This window comes from Pleurodeles waltl, chromosome 7 (genome assembly GCF_031143425.1).
Source record: "Pleurodeles waltl isolate 20211129_DDA chromosome 7, aPleWal1.hap1.20221129, whole genome shotgun sequence".
Classification (NCBI taxonomy): Eukaryota; Metazoa; Chordata; class Amphibia; order Caudata; family Salamandridae; genus Pleurodeles; species Pleurodeles waltl.
This window is the reverse complement of record NC_090446.1, coordinates 1318973163-1318995874: the sequence shown is the minus strand read 5'-3', so window position 1 is coordinate 1318995874 and position 22712 is coordinate 1318973163. Positions and strand designations below refer to the sequence as shown.

Sequence of the window (22712 nt, the reverse complement as noted above, 5' to 3'; positions counted from 1 at the left end):
TCTACTGCTCCAGGGAGGGTCTCTTTTGTCTTGACTGATGGAAAAAGCTCGGCATGGGTGTGAGGCACCCACCATTGATGTCTCAAGCTGCCCAGCAAATACATTCAACTGCCCTGGGTGGCTTTCCCTCCTTTGGTGGGGTAGGGAGCTTTGACCTGGTGCCCAGTCAGAGCTGTAGTAGCGGGGGTGCAAGCCCCATGCCTGGGTGCTAGAACGAATAGATGGTACCCAGTAAACACATCCTCAGGCAGAGACAGGTGGCATTTCCCCCTCAGGTGGGTTGGGAAACTCTGGTGCTCTGACAGGGTCTCCTGTCTCACCTGCACTAGGCATTGGGCACAGACTCTTGGCCTGAGTGCCAGGCCCATAACATTGGTGTCTGTAGCTGCCAAACACACACTTCCACAGGCCTGAGGAGACCTCCCTGTCTGAAGTTGGCTTAGAAGCCCTGACTGAGTCCTTGAAATGTGCCAAAATATTTCAATCTTCAGTGCCTATAAGAATACTTTTTTGAAGTTATTGATCTTACATCTTAACACAGTTCTGGCCTGTGGCCAGAAACCTGTTATTCCTGCTAAATACAAACAATTCATAATCTGATATATTGGCAGTAATTGGCATTGATACTGCCAAAGTTGCATTTAAGGTCAGCTGGACCTACTTGTCGAATAAGATGGCACACTTTGGTATCTGTGAAGTGTAGGAAGCTGGCCTGGTTGTGGTGAGCACCTTATATCAGGCCCAAATATCCCATATTAATGAGGAGTACACAGTGTCTAGGAAGCGAGGGCTCTCTAGAGGTAGCTGTGGATGAGCAGACAAGGCTTATCTAGGAGACATGCAAAGCTTATGCAAACCACCCTGGTGGTATGAGTGGGGATATGGCGCTATTCACTGCCAGCCAGTTGGTGGTGAGACCGCCACCGTGGCCCTGGGTCATAATGAGAGTTAACATTTTTTATGGATCCACAAATGTACCAAAGAAGTATATGAAGGGAGGCCTCTTAGTTGGACAGTCTGCATCACAGCACACTCCGATTTATTGGGTGCACTTCATCCATTTAGGGACAGACAGCTTTGCTAGCTTTTATCCCTTAATGGTTGATCCTTCTATTAGCATATGTTTGACTCCAAAACTAAGACATGCAAGTGTACATACACATAGTTATTACAGTGAAAATGGAAATGGCTCATTAAATCAATTATGGTTGTCCTGATTGTTCTGTCAGTTACTTGATTAACACTGTGGTAATGCAATACATACAGATGAGAGTGGACCACATAGAACGTGTACACTCATCAGCTCTAGACTAATCTAGGCTTGCCCAAAATCTGTAGATAAACTTGGGCCAATTCTACATCCCCTTGACAGAGACAATATATTAGAATGTCTGCCCTATCAAGTTTTGATTGTACTTTCTATGCCTACTGTGGTCATCATTGGTAACTGGAAATTGGGTTTTGATGCCACATAAATGGCTACTACATCCAAGAAAGGCAGTAGGCATGCTAATTACCCACTTCTGACTTGGAGGTAGTGATGAAAAATAATACTGGATTATTTTGAGGCCTTGGAATTGGAATGAGTAGACTTGAAGTGTGGTGCCATCATTCATGGCAATTCCACCTTCTATAGCATTTACTAAAGTTGCTGTAGGTAAAAATCTGACAGCTGGATCTTGGAATCAAGCTGCCAGTCAGACGTGAGTCAAACTACTACCCTTAGCAGACCTTGCCTCTTTTTGCATCCTTGATTCTCTTGACCTAGTGAATTGTGGGTCTGAAGAATTTACATTGAAAAACATATTAAGTTCAAAGCAGGCTGGTTGCCTGCCTATTTTAGCTAGGAATAAAGGTATAGCACCCCCGTTCTATTTTGATGTTTTTCAGAACTTGGGCCATGATTAATAGGGATGGCCAGCGACATTCCTGTTGCCATTAGATGTAAATTTCTTGGACCGGTGCAAGATAAATCAGAGTAAACGTTTTTGCCATAAATGTTTTAATTCTTCTTAAATGCATTTGCACCTCTACTGCTCCATGGAGGGTCTCTTTTGTCTTGACTGATGGAAAAAACTCGGCATGGGTGTGAGGCACCCACCATTGATGTCTCAAGCTGCCCAGCAAATACATTCAACTGCCCTGGGTGGCTTTCCCTCCTTTGGTGGGGTAGGGAGCTTTGACCTGGTGCCCAGTAAGAGCTGTAGTAGCCAGGGGTGCAAGCCCCATGCCTGGGTGCTAGAACGAATAGATGGTACCCAGTAAACACATCCTCAGGCAGAGACAGGTGGCATCTCCCCCTCAGGTGGGTTGGGAGACTCTGGTGCTCTGACAGGGTCTCCTGTCTCACCTGCAGTAAGCATTGCGCACAGACTCTTGTCCTGAGTGCCAGGCCCATAACATTGGTGTCTGTAGCTGCCAAACACACACTTCCACAGGCCTGAGGAGACCTCCCTGTCTGAAGTTGGCTTAGAAGCTCTGACTGAGTCCTTGAAATGTGCCAAAATATTTCAATCTTCAGTGCCTATAAGAATACTTTTTTGAAGTTATTGATCTTACATCTTAACACAGTTCTGGCCTGTGGCCAGAAACCTGTTGTTCCTGCTAAATACAAATAATTCATAATCTGATATATTGGCAGTAATTGGCATTGATACTGCCAAGGTTGCATTTAAGGTCAGCTAGACCTACTTGTCAAATAGGATGGCACACTTTGGTATCTGTGAAGTGTAGGAAGCTGGCCTGGTTTGTGGTGAGCACCTTATATCAGGCCCAGATATCCCATATTAATGAGGAGTACACAGTGTCTAGTAATCGAGGGCTCTCTAGAGGTAGCTGTGGATGAGCAGCCAAGGCTTATCTAGGAGACATGCAAAGCTTATGCAAACCACAGTGTTACAAAAATAAAGGTACTTTATTATGATAACACAAATACTAAAATACTAAATAGGCAATATTCCAATAGGAGGTACGTAAACACACTATTATGTAGGATATTAGTATAGAAAACAATAGCAAATAGTGAAGGCCCTAGGGGGAGACCAAACCATATACAAAGTAAGTGGAATGTTAAAGATAGTCCCCCAGCGACCAGGAGAGAAGAGGTAAGTATCAGGTTTCTCCCCAAACCCATAGGAGAACTTTGGAAAAGGACTGTGCAAGACATAGACAAGACTGAAAGAAACCAAAGGTGGATCCTGACAGAAAGGGACCTTTAAAAGAAGGGGATCAAGTCCAGTTTGTGTGTCCGGCTGGTGCAGGATCCACTACCTACCCTTCTGTGGATGCAGGACCAGGTGAATGGTGGATGAAGAAAGTCAGTGCAGCACAGGAGCAGAATAGGAGTCCTAGAAGTGATGCAAGTGAGGTCCCACGCAGTGATGCAGTCAGTCAGTGATGTTGGAAAACACCTACAGGCCTTAGCAAATGGAAGAGTTGGAGACGAGGGTTTTGTAAGGCTGAAAAGGACCAACAAGGCCCAGGGGATCCAACCCAAGGAGGGAAGTCCAAGGTGACCCTCAGCAGCTGGGAGAGTCACAAGAAGAGGAGGCAGCCCCCACAGACGACCCACAGACAGCAGGCACAGGAGTCGAAGTGAGGCCCACACAGCACACCTGAAGAGGAGTCCCATGTCGCTGGAACAGCAGGCAGGAGACTGTGCTTTTCAGGATGGAGTGCTCGGTGCTACACAACGCATGAAGATTCCTTGGAGGAGGAACAAACAAGCCTTGGTAGCTGCAAGAATTGCGGATTCACAGGGGTGCAGTCCTGCAAGGAGAGGCAAGGGCTTACGGTCTCCCAAGTTGGCAGCTGGTAGAAAAGACCAAGGGGACTACTCCAGACCACTACTAGTGATGCAGGATCCAAGCAGCTCTGAAGGAGAGAAGATCCATGCAGCCAGTCATCGCTGCAGTTGGTGAATGTGGATACAGGGGAGTGACTCCTTCACTCCAAGGAAGATTCCTTATTGCCTCTTGTGCAGGCTGAAGACTCATTACACTCAGAGGATGCACAGCAAGGGAAATGTTGCATTTGCTGGAAGGAGCCAGAGAAACAATGTTGTAGAGTGAAGTCGTCGTTGGAGTTGCAGATTGTCAGTTCCTGGAGGGTCCAGTTGCATTCCCGGTTGCCAGTAAATGATGCAGAGGAGTCCTACTGGAATCTTGCATTTCAAACTTGAGGACCCATCCGAGAGGGCGACCCTAAATAGCGCAGAAAGAGAGATTGGTCACCTAGCAGGGTAACCACCTTTCGGGGGGGGCTGTGATGTCACCTGCCTGACCTGGCCACTCAGATGCTCCCAGAGGTCTCTGCCCACCTTGGATCCAAGATGGCAGAACCAAGTGGCCAACTGTAGGAGCTCTGGGGACCACCCCTCGGTTGGTGATGGACAGGGGAGTGGTCACTCCCCTTTCCATTGTCCAGTTTCACACCAGAGCAGGGATCGGGGGTCCTTGGACTTGTGCAAACTTGGTTATGCAAGGAAGGCACCAAATGTGGCCTTCAAAGCATACTGGTGGCTTGGGGTGACTACCCCTCCTAAACCATGTAACACCTATTTCCGAGGGAGAGGGTGTTACCTCCCTCTCTCACAGGACATTTTTTGTTCTGCCTCCCTCTGCCTGAGCTGATCAAGCAGCAGGAGGGCAGAATCCTGTGGGGGTGGCAGCAGTGCAGGCTGTCCGGAAGACCCCCAAAAGAATGGCAGGAGCAATGCTGGGGGTCCTCTGAGGAGCCCCCAGATCGCATGGAATCATACAACCAATACTGGAAACAGTATTGGGGTATGATTCTGACATGCACTTACAAAGTCCAGAGTAATGGAGCTAGAGTTCATAGGGGCACCTCTGTTCACACACAGGTACCAGCACCCTGCCCTCGGGGCTAGGAGAGCCTACCATAGGGGTGACTTACTGTGACCTGGTGCAGTGACCAGTAGTGAAAGGGTGCATGCACCTTTTCACGCACGCTGCATTGGCAGGCCTGCAGACACATTTTGTATGGGTTCCTATGGGTGACACAATACATGCTGCAGCCCATGGGGAACCCTTGGTGCTCTAATGCCATGGGTACCTAAGTACCATGTACTTATATGGGGGCACCAGTATGCCAATTGTGGAGAGTGCTAAGTCCCAAGCAACCAAATTTAGAGGGAGAGAGCACAGTCACTGAGGTCCTGGTTAGCAGGATCCCAGTGAACACAGTCAAAACACACTGACAGCAGGCACCCATGTCAAAAAGAGGGTACTTTACTACATGAAGGGTTTATTATAACTTTAACATCACTTCACATGGCCATTTGCTAGAGAACTGGTAAACGGATTCAGTCTCCTAGCTTTATTCTTTTTTATAAGTAATTACATGTGTCTTTATATATATTTAGCTGTTGCCTCAATGGATAAAGTCAAAGAGTGTGTTAACCCTGTCAGTGTATAAAACAAGGGAGATCATATTTGCATTATATTTAGATGACACATTAGTCCTTCCTTTGCTCTTAGGGCATTTGTTCAATTCTTAAAACAGTGTGTAATATGCAATTTGCCTCCTCTTAAGTAAAATGTAGCCTCTGATACTCTGGAATTTATTATAACTTCAGAATTGTATGGAATTGTAGTTTTGTCTCATATTAAGGAATAGCTAATGATTTGAAATAGGTTTACTTTCATATTTTAGTCTATTTGTTCTGTTTCACGATGCATGCTTGCACCATTTCAAAAGTAGTTGTGTTTTAGCACACACTATCCATTCAGAAGTGACCAGAATATATAGTGAATAGTAAGTACACTAAAATCTCATTGCATTTTCCCTGGAACCCAGCCGGGTTTAGAAAATAATTGTCAGATTTATTTCAACACTGTGAAACACAGTTCTCTTTCTTGCAGGTGGTCTACAAAAGCCAAGCATCTCCCTCAACAGCACATATACCTTGTTTATGGCAGGAGAGAGTGTAACTTTATCATGCCACGTTCCAGTATTAGGCATGGACAGAAAAGTACATTTTAATTTCGCCGACACTTCCAACCCAATTGCTGTGAAGATTCTGCCAGCCGGAGTGGGCATCACATCCCATGTGCTGAATGGACTGTTAATCTCTGATGAAGGAAGGTACACATGTCTGTATGAAGCTAAACCGGAAATCAAGTCACCGCTAAGTGACCCTGTGCAGATGTATGTCGGTAAGTTATTTCTTTTACTTAGCATAGGGAAAGTTTCATATTTATGTCCCCGTAACTAATATAGGAAAAAGAGCCATAAATGGTATTGGTGACGAGGGAATAAGTGTTGTTGCCAATATTATCCTTTCCTCTCTTAAAGGTGGGGCAAGAGGGTGTCATTATTGTTCTTTGTCTCAATAACTGTTTAGGTTCTGTTATTGTAAGGAACCTTTCCTCCAGCGCAGTGACCGCTATTTCATTTCAGGTTGAAGATGTATTATTGAATATGTAACCAGCTACGAATTGCTATTTCATACAATACATCATGTGCTTTTATAATGAATATGTCTGCATGATCAATCAAAAACATTTTCAGTGATAATTTAGTAACTATTTAATTTAAAAATTGTTCCAAATAACGTCTTAAGTATTATGACTGCTTCTCTCAATAATTCTTTTATTTTATCTGCTCTAATCACTTGCTTTTGGGCTTCTTACTTATATTTGTAGGTTCTTTAACACATATAGGTCAAGTTCCGTTTAGCGAGAGTCTCCATTTAACAGGTCCAGCTTGCTTAACTTTGGCCCAGATAATTCTTGTCATTATGATGCAAAGTCCAATGGTCTGACTCTATTTTTAAGTAGGCCCCAAACTCATCTAAGACATTGTAAGTCACCATCTTCTCAATTTTAGGTAATGGGAGACACCATTTTCCTCCATTTCTGCAAAATCACCAGTATGTCTGCCTTTGACGCAGATGTCGTCTGTGACTATCTTTCCAAGAATTGTGAAAGTGTCCTCATTCAGATACCGGCATCAACAAAACCCCTAGTGAAACATCAATCTGGGACAGGTGTCTTTTTCAAGATAAAATAACAACCATAACCCAAATAATGTAGTCTATATTGACATATTTTTACCATCTTAGAACATCCATTGATGTATATGATTATGTCAAAACATTCCTAAGGTGACATTGCAATTTCCATCTTAGATATGATACAATATGTAAAGAATACCACTTGACCACTTAGGAGAGAAAATGTCCCCCCTGTCACAGATGCAGACCGCAGATCCAGATGAGCACAACACCATATTCCACCTAGAAGGAAAAAGTCTCCAGCGAGACTCCCCGAGACTCTGCAAAGCATTTAATTTTGCCTTCACAAATTGGGGCCAGGATTGTGTTCTTGTACAGCCACAATCTCCTAGATTTTGGCCCTGTGCTGGAAATGGCTGACAAGATATTCCAAACAGTTAAAAAAAACTCTGTTGGCTAGATATGAGCACCCCTTCTGAAACCAGGCTTACTTAGCATAATGCTTACATAAAGCACAGTGAGGGTGTAAGGCCTGTAAGTTATGATGTTATTTTTCCTTGTTTTCACTGCTATTGAAAAGCTAAGCTGCTTTTTATTACCTTGTATAATGTTACCAATATTATGTGGGTGTATCATTGTTGAAGTGAGTGTGTGGTGGAATGTTTGTGAGAATGTAAGTGTGTATGCGTAAATTTATGCGTGAGAGTGAATGCATGTATGTATGCATGTTAGTGAATGCGTGTATGCATGAGTGAATGTGTGTATGTATGCGTGTGAGTGAATGTGTGTATGTACGTGTGCCAGTTAATGTGTGTATATAAGTGTTGGTGAGTGAGTGTATGTGGGGTGCGTGTGGGTGTGTGTGCGGGGAGGGGAGTGCTGTTCTGGAAATGGGGTTGGGGAGGGGGTGCTGTTATGAAGGGGGATAGTAGACATTGAAATTGTAGGGGGGTTGAGGGGAGTCATCTGCCGGTGACAGGAAACACATTTCCTGTCACCGGTAGCCTTTCCACCAGGGTTTTCATTGCGGTACTACCGCTGTGGAAACTGTGGACGAAAGGAGACTCGTGATACCGCCGGAGGTCTTCAGTGGACCGCCGGGTTGGATATGCTGTTGTCCGGCTCAGTTGTCCAACTGCCCTGGCGGTACCAGCGGGGATGTGGCCATTTGTCAGAGGCCAAACTGCCACACACACTGCCACACTCATAATGTGAGGCTGCCACCGCCGGCCCTGGCGGTCTTTGGACCGCTAGTGTCGTAATGAGGGCCTCAGTTTATGCAACACTGTAGGCACTCAAGTGTTGCAGATTTAATTTCCAAGAGTCTTGTTTTGCTCACCCCACCTGCCATTGTGCTTCCTTTTTCTTAGATCAAGTTGGACAACCTAATACTAGAGCTAATCCAGTTTTTGCAATACTTACAGACTTTGAAAATTATTCTCATTTATATTAGTTGGTTGCAAATTTATCTCATGGGGATATACTCAAAATTGGACATTGCTCCTGTACACCTGAGCCTGCTCAGAACAGATGTGATTTTGCCTCTAAAAGCTCAATATGGTGTCTGTGTTTAATAGTGACATAGGGGGTGATTCTGATTCTGGCGGGCGGCGGGCCCTCTTACGGGGGCCCCTGTCGTGCCCCGCGACCCCCCCTACCGCCATCCTGTTCATGACGGCTTTCCCGCCATGAACAGGATGGCGGTAGGGGGGGTCAGAATCCCCTCGGCGGCGCAGCGAGCTGCGCCGCCTTGGAGGATTCTTAGGGGCAGCGGAAAACCGGCGGGAGACCGCCGGTTTTCCTGCACTGACCGCGGCCAAAGCGCCGCGGTCAGAATGCCCTGCGGGGCACCGCCGGCCTGTCGGCGGTGCTCCCGCCGACCCTGGCCCCGGCGGTCTAAGACCGCCGGGGTCAGAATCACCCCCATAATGTGCTAGTGATGTAATTTCAAGGATATCCTTGTTCCTCCCCTTAAATGGTTGCCTGTGTGCAGTTAATGAAGTGCACTGTTAATTATATCAAGCACTCAAAGGGTGAAGGGAGGAATGCTTCCAAATTACTGTCACTTTGGGTAGCATTCTAACCCATTGTTTATCACCCACTGTGCCATGCTAGTCAAATGTCTGCTTTCTGAAAATCAGTACTGATCCTGTTTCCCACAGGAACAGTCCATCCCAAACTGCCAGGTGAGGTCCTCTCTCAGAAGGGAACACATGGACCCCAGAACGGCTTCAGCCTTGATATGCTTCATTACTGAGGATGGTCTGTTCCAATGAGGAACAAGGTCAGGGCTGATCTGCATAAGCCAAGGACCTGTCTAGAGTTGCATAGTGGGTGATAAATGATGGGTTGGAATGTGGTCCTAGCAACTGCCAGTGGCTGTGATTAATTAAAGCATTCCATTCCTCACATTTTTGTTTTTTATAATTGATAACCTAAGTGTGACAGATTTACCCAATCCTGGGTCCTGTGCTTGGTGTGCCATAGGACTCAAGCTGCACCCTACTGATGAAGCCAAAGGGGCCAAAACTGGTCTGACATTGCTTGGGTTCCTGTCTGGAAGGGCTTTGCCTAATAGTTCAGGATGGGTTGTTCCCATGGAAAGCAGGGTCGGAACTAATTTCCATGAGGCTTGTCTTTGCCTAGTATGTCATGATGGGTAAACAACAATTAACTGGAATGTGGCCCAAAAGGTTGCGCGTGGCAGAGACTAATTCAAGCATTCCATATATTACCTTAGTGCAAGAAGGACGGGCATGCCCAGCCGTGGGTCGGTGCGCATTGTGCCAGAGTCTCAAGCTGCATTCTACCATATGAGTCACAAATAATTCAAAACTAGCCTGCAGTCGCTTTTGTTCCCTTGTGAAGGGGGTCACATCTGAAAATGTATGTTCTAAATTCCAAATGATCATGGCTGGAAATGGAGCATTTTAATGGTATTTCATGAGTGAGAACATATTTATGGGAGTAAATTATATCCATACGTCATGGTGCTTTTAGTGGGCTGCTTACACTCATAATTATGTAATTGCTGCATTTTCATCCTGAACTTTGATCCTTTATATTTTTTCACCTTGCTTCATCTTGATTGTCAGTAAAGAAAATGCAAGTTAAGAGTTTTCAGTTCCAAAAATGTTTGTGCATCATTAACACAATCCATTAATTCAAAGCCAAATATTTGAACCACATTTGAGAGGAGCCATATGCTCACAATACAAAGAATGGTCTTTGCTAGTTATGGTACCAGAATTTAATATTTTTAATATTGTGCTATGTAGATTTTGTAGCACAAATACTGAGAGCCAAAATATCACTGGGTAAGTATATGCAGGTAAGTACATTTTTGGGTTAGAAAATGCATATTTTTGCATGATTAGCCCCATCTCCTTTGAGCCCTAGAAGCATGTTCAATTGGTAAACTCCTTATTGACATATTTACCTTACCCATAAGTCCATAATATGTGGTACAAAGTTCACTCCAAGGCCTGTAAGTTAAGTGTAAGTAGTGGACTGCAGCTCTTGTTGTGCCACCACATCTGCGACAAGATAAAACATGGTTCCAGGCCTACCACTGTAGCCTGACTGTAGCAGTCTTAAAATTGGAATGCAACCTGTTAACCTTCCTATTATCAAGTCACCCCTATGTAGGTTGTATAAGCCCCAAGGCTGGGTGAATGGAATTTATAAGTAGGAACATTTAGAAATGTAATATTATGCACATGCTCATCATGTGAAAGGGCTCCCAAAGATATTATTTACTGTAATAAGGCTGGCTGTTCCATGGGAAAGCACTGAGTTTAATAATACTAGTTTGTGTTAAGAAACAGCTAGAAATCTCATTCAACGACTCATTTTAATAGTTATTAAAATCAAATTTAGGGCCTGATTTAGATTATGCGGAGGGATACCTCCATCACAATGGTGATGGATGTCCTGTCTGCTGAAATCTAAATATCATTGTTTTCTATGGTATTTAGCTTTCAGTGAACAGGACATCCATTACTGTTGTGACGGAGTAACCCCTACGCCAAGATGTAAATCAGGCCCTTAGTGTTAAAATTGAATATTGTATACATATTAAGGAAAATATTATTTTAGAAATTTACCTTTTCCATGCCTAAAACGTCTGGAGAAGGTCAATTTGCATGAGCAACAACTGTCACCCAGGTACTGAATAGGCCACTTTGATGAAGTATGAACTACTTCCAGAGTTTAGACAAAGGCCTTGCGTGTGGTTGTCCCCTTCATAGGATAGCCTGTGGACTGGTCCAAGGAACTTGATTAACTTGAAGAGGACTACCTTGTCACAAGCAGATATAGCTAACACCTGGGCCTGCTACTTCTTTTGTCCCTCTAATCAGGCCCGCACCAGTCCCAGTGGGAGCGGAGCTGCCCTTAGAACAGATGTAGGCTGACCAAGAAAGAGGGGACTGCTCATTATTATGGACAAGCTCTCAGCAGAGGAAGAAGCTATTTTGGACATAGGCGGAGAAGTATGATATTAGATTATTTTCTGGAAAGCAAACAGGAACTGCTGCATTGGTCAGGAAGGGGTGATAACGCATCCCTTCTAGATAATTTAATTAGTCTGAGACTCGTTTTAGGCCAATTAATCTTTTGACCCCGATTGAAGACACCTTAGAACGAGGCAATTAATCAACATGTCAATCAATAGATCAATAAAGTCAATAACCTTTATAATAAGATATCGATTCAACTCAAACAGTGACATTAGTAAAAATCGGAACTAACATGACTCTTCAGTCATGAATAACCACACAAGATTTAGTTAAATTCATGATATTTATTCCCTATTGGTTACAATTCTACTAGCAATTTTATTAGTCTCAATACCAGGAAACACATCAGCAATGTCACAATATGGCAACTTGAATAAGATTTCATCAAAGCAAAGATCATAAACATTAGAGCAAAGCACGACGTCAACATGGATTAATCTTTAGCAGAGTATCATTAGCGCATTATTCAACAAAGCATAGTTTCAGTCATTTTTCTATTTGCGTCCATTTAGTGAACTCCTTAACTAACCTCGAATTCGCATTAGCATGTTGGGCTTCATGCAAAACAATTTAGCCACACAAATTTAGAAAACATCTAACTATGGTATCTATCAAAGAAGCAGTTGGCACTTAGAAGAAAAGGCAAACAGACAATTATAATTTCATCATTACATAGTTACCCTCCATAATGGGTCAGCATACATAGTCAGTTTCGTCCTCAGGATATCAGTTGATTCGCCATCAGCCAGGAAACAAAGCAAAGTTCAGCAAGACGGGGCAATAAGGGACACTTCCCTTATAAGGAGGAAAAGTATGAAACGGGCAAGGAAAAGTAAAGTGAAGATGGTTTGTGAAGTCAATCAGCAAAGTCAGAGTGACAAAGTGGATAGGGTATTAGCAAAGGCACGTAATGGCTATGCCAAAAGCAGCATGGAATGGCAAGGATAATGGCTGATTTATCCTTATGTCTAAGAATTATATCGATCTTGTTGTACAGTCCCCTAATTTCCAATTGGGCAAAATTTGGTGCATCCGTATCTCCAACCAATTATTAGCTAATCACCTCATTACAATTGTCACCTTAGAACAGTTCTCATGTAGTTTATTGACTCCTGTAATTGATGTCTCCAACCAGTAGAATGTCAGGTACAATTTCATGTTCGCGCGGTCCTCTCACAGTCCCAGTCAGAAGTTCCATTGTCTATACCAGTTCAGGCGACCTTGTACCTGTTGCAAGTTTACACTGTTCTATTCGGCAAGAATGTCTCCTTGAGCAAGTCAAATCTCATGAGAAAGAATTTACAATGGTTACACACATCTTCTCGTCTTCTGGAAAAGTTCAGCTACATGTCCTTTAGCAAGTCTGCACATTGCACGTTAGAAAAACACATTAGTGTGAAACCCGGGCAGCTAGGCCCCGACTCAGACTAACTAAGGCCTAATGACTAATTTAGCAAAATCTTAACATATAACTCTTAATGCCAATACAGAATCATTCATTAGTACATTAATAATTCAGTATTAATCACTTTCATTTATCATCTATACATTGGTGACCACTCCCCGTTTGCACATTTCAAACACACGTTTAGTAAAAGCACATTAATACGTTCTCTATGCGGCATCCTTATACATTAATTCGCAAACATTTCATGTTAATTTTGATTATAAAACTACACTCCAACAATCCCTCCTCTAATGACACTTGCCATCACACAAATCCAGTCTTCAACATTCCTCTTACTTGTTCAATTCCTTCATTTCAATCTGGTCCCTTTGTTTCGCCTTTTCATATCTTGCTCTGAACATTCTCTTCCTTTTGTTGTCTTCCCTCTTCTCTTTATATTTTGCACATTTTATTTTACTTCTTTCGCAAATTTTGTTCAATAACCATAGTCCAAATAAACAAGCCAATAATATTACTATTCCCTGTATTAATTTTCCCAAGAATCCATGCCAAAGACCACTAAACCAACTTCCCACACACGCAAATCCCTCTCCAACCTTTTCCCAGACTCCTGGTTCTTTCAGTTCTTTCAAATCTGCACTATCTCTTGTTAGGTTAGTAAGCATACTTCTAATCTCATTACTATTATCTGGAATATAAGCCACAACAGTGGCGCTCATTAAGCATCTTACAGACTCTGCCACTTTTCGCTAAAAGTATGTCTAAAGCAAGCCTGTTTTGAAGAGTCATAGCCCTCTCCGCAGCAAGTTCAGTATCCATCAGGAGAGCAGCCCCTGTGAAGCTTGTCAGCATGTTGTCCACAATAGTAGACAACTTTCAAATCTTTTTGGAGTTCAAAACAACTCCCACTGAAGGAATTTTGCTCCAAATATGTCTCCCACTACACCAGCAGCAGTTTCTCTCTTTTGTCTAGCACAAAGTAATTCTGTCACTTTCAGAAATTTCTTTAAATCATCTAGTTGATAGATCTTGGGAAGATCTATTCCCAAATAACATGTCCCATACCATCCCTTTGGAAGACGGTAATAAGCATTAAGTCCACAAATATAATAGACCCCTGGGATCGCTTGATCCATTCCACTTAGCATGAACGTCCATTTATTCTGAAACAAAATCACATGCTTACACTTACTCGTTCCCACAAACACATTATAATAGTATGACTTTGCAAAGCTTTCCTACATGTTTCACATCTAAAGCCAATTTCCCTTGTTCCCTAACCCCATTATTGCTATTACTAAGGAATGTTCATTGCTGCAAGCCCTTTTCTAATTTCCCCTTTAAAACCTTTCTTCTGTATTCAGTGTGATCTAGAAAGCTCTTTCCTACAGGTGTAAGCAAGCATGTCAAATTATTGCGGTGTGCATTTGATGTACCAGTTGTCATTCTAAGCTTGAAGAAACCCTTAATCAACTTTATGGCATAATATTTAGCTACACTATTCAAATCTTCTATGATAGGCACATAAGAGAACACTAAATCATAATTTAAATAAAAATATTGCACTTCCTTTTGATTGTAAAAACGTGTTAATAGCAGACTACAACTAATCCCGTAGGTTAATGGCAAGCTGTGATATGTAACTCCCTCGAAAGAGGAATTTGTGTACACACATAACAAGCCTTATCATTCATTTCGTCAACATACTCACTCAGCAAGTTATAGAAAACATTAGAAGACAGCTCCCCCTTTGCATTACTTTCGCCATGCAAATACTTTTCATCCTGCTCGAACCTATCCCAAAGTGTTAGTGTAGAAGTCTCATAAACTGTAGCACTGTTAGCTTCACTCTCATCCACCAAACGCATTTCCACAAATATAGCTATAATGAATATCACACATACAACAGCCAACTCAACACCCAAATATTTACAATGGTCATTTCCCTCAACATCATCTCCTGACCTAGGCATGATCTGTAAAGAATCAAAAAGTAGAGTACTATAAATGTAATCGACTAATATGAGGATGGTTAGTAAGTCTCCTTTCTCCGCAGAGCTGAGCAAAAGTCTTTCTTCAGCAAGTATTTACAACGTTCTCATTCACTCCAGGGTCTTTGTCGAATTAGATTGGCAGCTTGTCACAATCGTTTTTCAAAAGTCAATTCAGGTTAACAGCGTCACATCCGGTAATTTTCATTAGTCTCTTTTCTCAGGGTTTTCCCTTTATTCAATTTCCACTTAACATAGTCTTTTTATTTGCGGGCAACTTCAAGTACCATAATATTGACCTGGAACTTCATGATCAAAACAGAATGCCAAGAATGCCAAGAACTCTTGTTGCCACTCTGCTGTCGTTGCGTAAGCCCATTCCGGACCCACGTACCTTCTGTTAGCTATTGTCTTTCTTTTCAACTTGCGGTCACCTTGCAATTCTCCTTCGCTCAGGTCTTCCTTCCTTGTTGTATCGACCTCCTCCTCTATTGTTTTGTTGATGACCACTTTCCCCTTTTCAGTTTGTGATTCTGGCCATTTATCTCCCTTCTGTATCTTTTTACTGTTTGGTTTTTCAGATTTCTGTTCACCGCCCTCCTCTTGTGCTATGGTGTTTTCTCTTGATGAATCTGCAAGTGGCTCAGGAGGAGTCCGAGTACTTTGACTACCTTCTGCCTCAACTCCTTCGCCTTCTGGGTCTGTCAGGGGTTCAACTTCGAACCCGTATCCGTCTGCTTCTTGGAGGACTTCTCTTTGGGTCGCTCCTCCTGGTGCCTCGGTTGAGATAGGCTCACCATCACCCTTCTGGATCTCGTTTGCTGTTTGAGTGACCAAGCCGTCCTCAACGGGCTCTCCTTTAGTCTCAGTTCCCCTTTGATTACTCTCCGGCCCTGAGACTTCCTTTTCTGTAGCTGTTGTTTTCGACAACTCAAGTTCCTCATCAGTTGGACACGTCACCTTCTTTGTGTGACTGGCATAGATCCAGTTTGGAATTCCCGCACATTTCACAGCAGTAGTAGTTGTCAGTATCACTTGATACGGCCCCTTCCAAAGTGGCTCCAAACACGACTTCCTCAAGTGTTTCATGACAACAACCCAGTCACCAGCTTTTAGATTGTGACCTGGATCATTAATCGGTGGCAGTGTGGTTGTTTCCACCTGGTGAGAGAAAGAGCGGACCACATCAGCCAGACCCTTGCAGTAGTCCAACACCATATCATCCATGATATTCACAAGAGCATTCGCAGGCACTGCGGACAGTCTCATTGCTCGACCGAATTTTATGAGGAGACAGTCCTGTTTTCTTGTTGGGTGTATTCCTCATTGACATCATCTGGTCATTTCAAATTTGTAGCTGCGCACATTTTTGCCATTCTCAACTTCAAGTTACCATTCATCTGTTCCACTAGTCCTGAGGCTTCAGGATGGTAGCTACAATGCAATTTCTGTTCAATGTTCAGTGCGGCACACAAGAGCTTAACCACCTCGTTGTTGAAGTGACTTCCTCTATCTGATTCTAAAGAGATCGGGAACCCGAAATGTGGTATCAACTCCCTAAGCAGCAACTTCGCTACTGTGAGACTGTCATTCCTACGTGTAGGGTAAGCTTCAATCCAATGACTAAAGATGCACACAATCACCAGCACGTATCTCAGACCTCCACACACAGGCATCTCAATGAAATCCATCTGCATCCTGCTAAATGGACCTCCTGCTCTCCCAATGTGGCTCAAATTCACCACGGTCCCTTTCCCCGCATTCATCTGTTGACAGATGATGCACCTGTGACAGATTACTTCTACAGCTTGTCTGAATTTCAGATTGAACCAATCAATTTTGAATAACCTGATCATGGCATCTCTCCCAATATGTGCTTGCCCATGGTAAAACCTTGCAAACTGTGACAAGAGACTGTTTGGCAAAACCATTATCCCCTCATCTGACACCCACAAATCATCAGGTCTTTATACACATTGCATTTTAAGCCAAGAACGTTTCCCTTCTCTGCTAACACGTCCCCACAACAATTTTAGTTCTTCCATTGGGTCCACCACCCTCAATGCGTAACCGGTACATGTCTCATTTTCAGTTTCAGGTAACAATTCCCACTGATCCTTGAACGATATACAGTTCAATGCACAAAACCCTGTGACTTGATATGCATATCCATTCCTCATTGACACAAAGGGGGTGATTCTAACCCTGGCGGTCGGTGTTAAAGCGGCGGCCAACCCGCCAACAGGCTGGCGGTAAAAAAAATGGGATTCTGAGCCTGGCGGGAACCGCCAACACAGACAGCCACCTTAACACTCCGACCGCCACGGCGGTACAAACAAACAGCGCGGCGGTCTCCGCCAACAGACAGGCGGCAGACAATGTACCGCCCACTCTATTACAACTCACCAATACGCCACCTTTTCTGGGGCGGGATCACCGCCGATAAAAACACGGCGGAAACAGACTACGGACGGGAAAACGCTCACCACTACGCACTTCAGGAGGAAGGAGGACAGCATGGAACCCGAATTAAACATCCTACCTGCTCTCGTCTACCTTCTCATCTACCACGAGTACGAAGTCCGGCGCAGACGACAACGGTGAGTACTGCACCTACGACACACGGGAGGGGGAGGACGAAAGGTTACGGGCACACACATATGCGACCCCCCCCAACTATGTACTCACCAATGCAGAGCACCAAGTCACAGTGACACGACCCAAACACCCCTGAAAAATGCTAGGACATAATCATATTTGGAATAAATATTTATGTACCAAAAAGCTCCAGAAAATTATCGTACAACCATGAAAGATATTCACAACAAAACTAATGACATACACATCAGTGTATAACTGAAGTACCAAGTCCTGCACATCCTACGAATTCAGCATGTCCGTGGGCCAAAGTCTTGAGAAATAAGGGCAAAGCCCACACAGGAGACCTGAGTCCTTTGGAGAGAACACTGCAGGGGCATCAGATGTAAAAACTACAGGCACCTCAGGGGGAAGGGAAGGGGGGGGCACCACAGCCACATGAGTCCACGACGCCAGATCCACGAGGAGCCACCATGCCCACTGGACCATCCTGGGGAGTGCAAAGCCACAGTCTCTCAATGTCTCTACAGTGGGTGGGCTGCCCACTGGACCATCCTGGGGAGTGCAAAGCCACAGTCTCTCAATGTCTCTACAGTGGGTGGGCTGCCCACTGGACCATCCTGGGGAGTGCAAAGCCACAGTCCATCAGGTGGATGACAGTCTCCACTGGTCAAGGAGGAGGCATGGTGGGCACAGTGAACCATAAACGGTGCTTGAGACGGCGGTGCCCAGCGGAGCGGTGCTTGAGACGGCGGTGCCCAGGGGAGCGGTGCTTGAGAGGAAGGGCCCAGCGGAGCGGTGCTTCAGAGGAAGGGCCCAGCGGAGCGGTGCTTGAGACGGCGGTGTCCAGCGGAGCAGTGCTTGAGAGGAAGGGCCCAGCGGAGCGGTGCTTGAGACGCCGGTGCCCAGCGGAGCGGTGCTTGAGACGGCGGTGCCCAGCGGAGCGGTGCTTGAGAGGAAGGGCCCAGCGGAGCGGTGCTTGAGAGGAAGGGCCCAGCGGAGCGGTGCTTGAGACGGCGGTGCCCAGTGGAGCGGTGCTTGAGAGGAAGGGCCCAGCGGAGCGGTGCTTCAGAGGAAGGGCCCAGCGGAGCGGTGCTTGAGACGGCGGTGCCCAGCGGAGCGGTGCTTGAGAGGAAGGGCCCAGCGGAGCGGTGCTTCAGAGGAAGGGCCCAGCGGAGCGGTGCTTGAGACGCGGTGCCCAGCGGAGCGGTGCTACAGAGGAAGGGCCCAGCGGAGCGGTGCTTGAGACGCCGGTGCCCAGCGGAGCGGTGCTTGAGACAGCGGGGCCCTGTTCAGCGGTGCTCTTCTGCACCGCGGGCCCTGTTCAGCGGTGCTCTTCTCCACGGCGGGGCCCCGTTTCAGCGGTGCCTATCTCCACGGCGGGGCCCTGTTCAGCGGTGCTCTTCTGCACCGCGGGCCCTGTTCAGCGGTGCTCTTCTCCACGGCGGGACCCTGTTCAGCGGTGCTCTTCTGCACCGCGGGCCCTGTTCAGCGGTGCTCTTCTCCACGGCGGGGCCCTGTTCAGCGGTGCCTATCTCCACGGCGGGCCCTGTTCAGCGGTGCTCTTCTGCACCACGGGCCCTGTTCAGCGGTGCTCTTCTGCACCGCGGGCCCTGTTCAGCGGTGCTCTTCTCCACGGCGGGGCCCTGTTCAGCGGTGCTCTTCTGCACCGCGGGCCCTGTTCAGCGGTGCTCTTCTCCACGGCGGGGCCCTGTTCAGCGGTGCCTATCTCCACGGCGGGCCCTGTTCAGCGGTGCTCTTCTGCACCGCGGGCCCTGTTCAGCGGTGCTCTTCTGCACCGCGGGCCCTGTTCAGCGGTGCTCTTCTCCACGGCGGGGCCCTGTTCAGCGGTGCTCTTCTGCACCGCGGGCCCTGTTCAGCGGTGCTCATCCAGCAGGTCAAGGGAGCCAGACCTGGCCTGGACTCCCTGCTCAGTCGCCCTCGGACCGTGACGTTTCTGGACCCTTCGGGGACGGACTCCTGGCCTCCTTAGTGTCCTCCTTCCCAGCTGGGATGTGGCATGTGGGGTCCACCTTCTCCGCGCTCCTGCTGCCCTTCCGCTCCTTTGATGGGGCACTCGGGCCCTTGCCTCCCCTAGATGGTGTGGGTGGTGAAGTGGCCGCACATTGCTCCTTGGGGGCAGCCCTGTCGGTCCTCGCACGGCGGCCCTTGTTTTTGCGGGTCCTCTTGCCGGGGGGGGGGCTGGACGTGTCCTTGCTGCTGATCGATGTGTCACTGCTGGCAAAGGGTGGGCTCCAGAACCCAGGCACAACAGTGACACCCGAAGCTGGGCTGGTGGTGGCTGCGGTGCTCTTGGGACTCTTTGAAGATGGATGGGGGAGCTCATCGGGGGGAAAGAGGTTAAGGTTAGCCAGGAAAAGTTTTTTAGGGCCAAGGTAAAGGGTAGGAGAAGTGGAGATGGAAGTGGAGGTAGAGGAGGTGGTTGTAGGAGAGTCAGGTGTGCTGTCATTGGGTGAAGGTGCTGGTGCTGTAGGCTGTCGTGAGGTGGATGGCTGTTGGGTGGGTGTCTGCCTGCGTTTGTGTGTCTTGGAAGAGGGGGTGACAGACACAGTGGGAGAGGACACAGGGGACGTGTAAATGGCAGTGGGGGTGGTGACTGCACGAGTGTGGACTGTCCTGGAGGGTGAGGTGGTGATGGAAGCACTGGCTGATGTTGGGGTGCATGCAGGTGTGAGTGTAGACGTCACAGGGAGGGAGGAGGGAGACGAGGAGGAGGGGGACACAGGGGTGGCAGTGGCTGTTGGCATGTCTGCATCTGGGTGTTGCTTGGGTGAGTGTTTGTGGGATCTGTGGTGCTTGTGTTTGGATGAGCTGCTCTTGGGTGTTGAGGTGTGTGCAGGCTGGTCTGATGGTGTGGATGGGATAGGCTGAGGAACAGGCGACAGAGAAAGGCTGGAGGCAGTAAGAAGAGGGAGGCTGGAAACAGGGACAATGGCTGCCGTCAGTGCTGAGGCCAGAGCAGTGAACGCTCGTTGATGGGCAGCCTGACCCGAATGAATGCCCTCCAGGTACGCATTGCTCTGTTGCACCTCCCTTTGCACACCCTGGATGGCATTCAAAAGGGTCGTCTGCCCAACAATGAGCATCCTTACCAGGTCAATGAGCTCCGCACTGAGGGCAGCAGGGGCAACAGGGGCAGGGGCTGAGGTGCCTGGGGCGAAGGAGACGCGCGCCTTCCTGGGCGAACCGGCACGGAGCGAAGACTGAGGGGCTGCTGGGAGGGCGGGGCTGGTGCGCTGGGTGGCAGCTGTACCTGTAGAGGCGGGGGGCACGGATGTTGCCGCCACCCCTAGGGAGCTCCCATCCGAGGACGTGTCGCTTTCGCTGCTCTCACCAGCGGTCCCCGTCGTGGTGCTCCCCTCGCCCTCCGGATCACTGGTGCCCTCGGTGTCTGTTCCTGGGCCCACCGGGGCCTTGTGTCCTGCAGCTCCCTCGTGCTCCGATGCCAAATCTCCTCCGCCTGATGATGCTAATGCACACATGCACAAGAAGATGAAGAGAAAGGGTGGGGGGAGAAAAAAGAAGACCAGGTTGAGTGCATGCAATGTCAACACCGTTGGCGGAGAGGATAGACACAGGTGCCTAATGCACTAAGCCGCGCATTCGGGGTACACTACTCAGTACTACTGACTAAGACAACAGACGTCAAACGCGCACATGGGAGATGCTGGACCTTCAATGGCTGTACTTGTCACCCTACTGAGGTGGGGGCCGGGGGCACAGGGCCATGCCTAAGGGAGAGGACTACACTACAGAAAGCGCCCTGGCCTAATGTCACCCACAGCCCTCCTCCCCCACCCAGACGCCTCCACTGCGTAGAAAGATAGGAGAATGTGCTGATACTCACCCCCTTGTGTCTGCTGTGATGTCTTAAAGCGCCCATCCAATTCAGGGTAGGCCACCGCCAGGATCCGGGACATCAGGGGGGTCATGGTGCGACTGGCACCCCTCCTAGGTTGGGAGGCCATCCCCAGCAGTGTTTCTGCGGTCTTCCTTGTTCCGCGGCGGATGTCCTCCCACCTCTTGCGGCAGTGGGTGCCCCGTCTGTTGTGGACCCCCAAGTTCCGGACTTCCTTGGCGATGGCACGCCAAATCTCGATCTTCTGATGGGCGCTGACCTATTTGACATGTACAGGGTGGAAAGGAGGAAATCATCAATGACCTGCATGTTAGATGTAATTGGCCCCCCCCACCCACTTTGCCATATGGCACATGCTCTCATCTGTCGGGCGTTGCACTCCTCATTCGCCCCCCACCCCACAAACTTACATCCACCCCAATCCACACAGGCATAGCCCATTCCATGTGCACCCGGTGTACTCACTTGTTGGTCTGGAGGACCGTAGAGTAGCGCATACTGGGGGAGGACCCCATCCACAAGCTTCTCCAACTCTTCAGACGTGAAGGCAGGGGCCCTTTCCCCAGTCGCAGCAGCCATTGTATCTTCCAGACCGAGGTCACAGCAGCACTTGCAGTATAGGTCCTCTCCTGTGGATGATCAGGTCTCGAGTGATTAAGCAGATAGAAAATGGCGGTCACGCCCGCGGCGGTGCGTACCGCGGCGGTGCGTACCGCGGCGGTGCGTACCGCGACCGCCGGCGCACTTCGTAATTGGCTCCTGAAACCCATAGGCTTCAATGTTAACCAATGCGGCTTTGCGCCGCGGTCTTCGACCGCCTACCGCCACGGTGTGCCCCGCCAGCGCATTGACCTCACATCCCATTGTCCCACTTCACAGGTCAGGCAGCCGCCATTTCAAGGGCCTACATGGCTTAATTTTGACTGCGACACACAGGCCTAGGCCTTGCATTGCCACACATACACGCCTTTCAACCCATTGCCATTCTTTAACTGTGCAAGCTGTCTGTACGTACCTGTGGTTTGGCTGACTCTGTGCTCCATGTTGTCCTTCCTAGGCACCGTCCGCTGGGACTTGCGATGAGAAGGAGGAATCCTCGCGTGTACCGACCGCTGGTGGACCTGTGGACAATGGAAGAACGCCATATAATACTTCGATACAGACTTGACCGTGCCACTATCCATGAACTGTGTGCCCAGCTGGAGCCAGCCCTGATGTCCCCCATCCGCCAACCCACAGGGATTCCCCCTCTGGTGCAGGTTTTGTCAGTCCTCCATTTTTTGGCCAGTGGTTCATTCCAGACCACAGTGGCCATGTCATCTGGAATGTCTCAGCCTAT

The 22712-nt window shown here is 47.4% G+C and overlaps 1 protein-coding gene across 2 annotated transcripts in view; it reads left to right on the top strand.

Moving 5' to 3' along the window:
• Nucleotides 1-22712, top strand: part of LOC138246243 (uncharacterized) — a 796965-nt gene that overhangs the window by 552856 nt on the left and 221397 nt on the right. For both annotated transcript variants that reach the window (XM_069200654.1, XM_069200655.1), the window contains one exon: nucleotides 5883-6176. In XM_069200654.1, the coding sequence (XP_069056755.1) occupies nucleotides 5883-6176 (294 nt within the window). The remainder of the gene's footprint in view (nucleotides 1-5882; nucleotides 6177-22712) is intronic.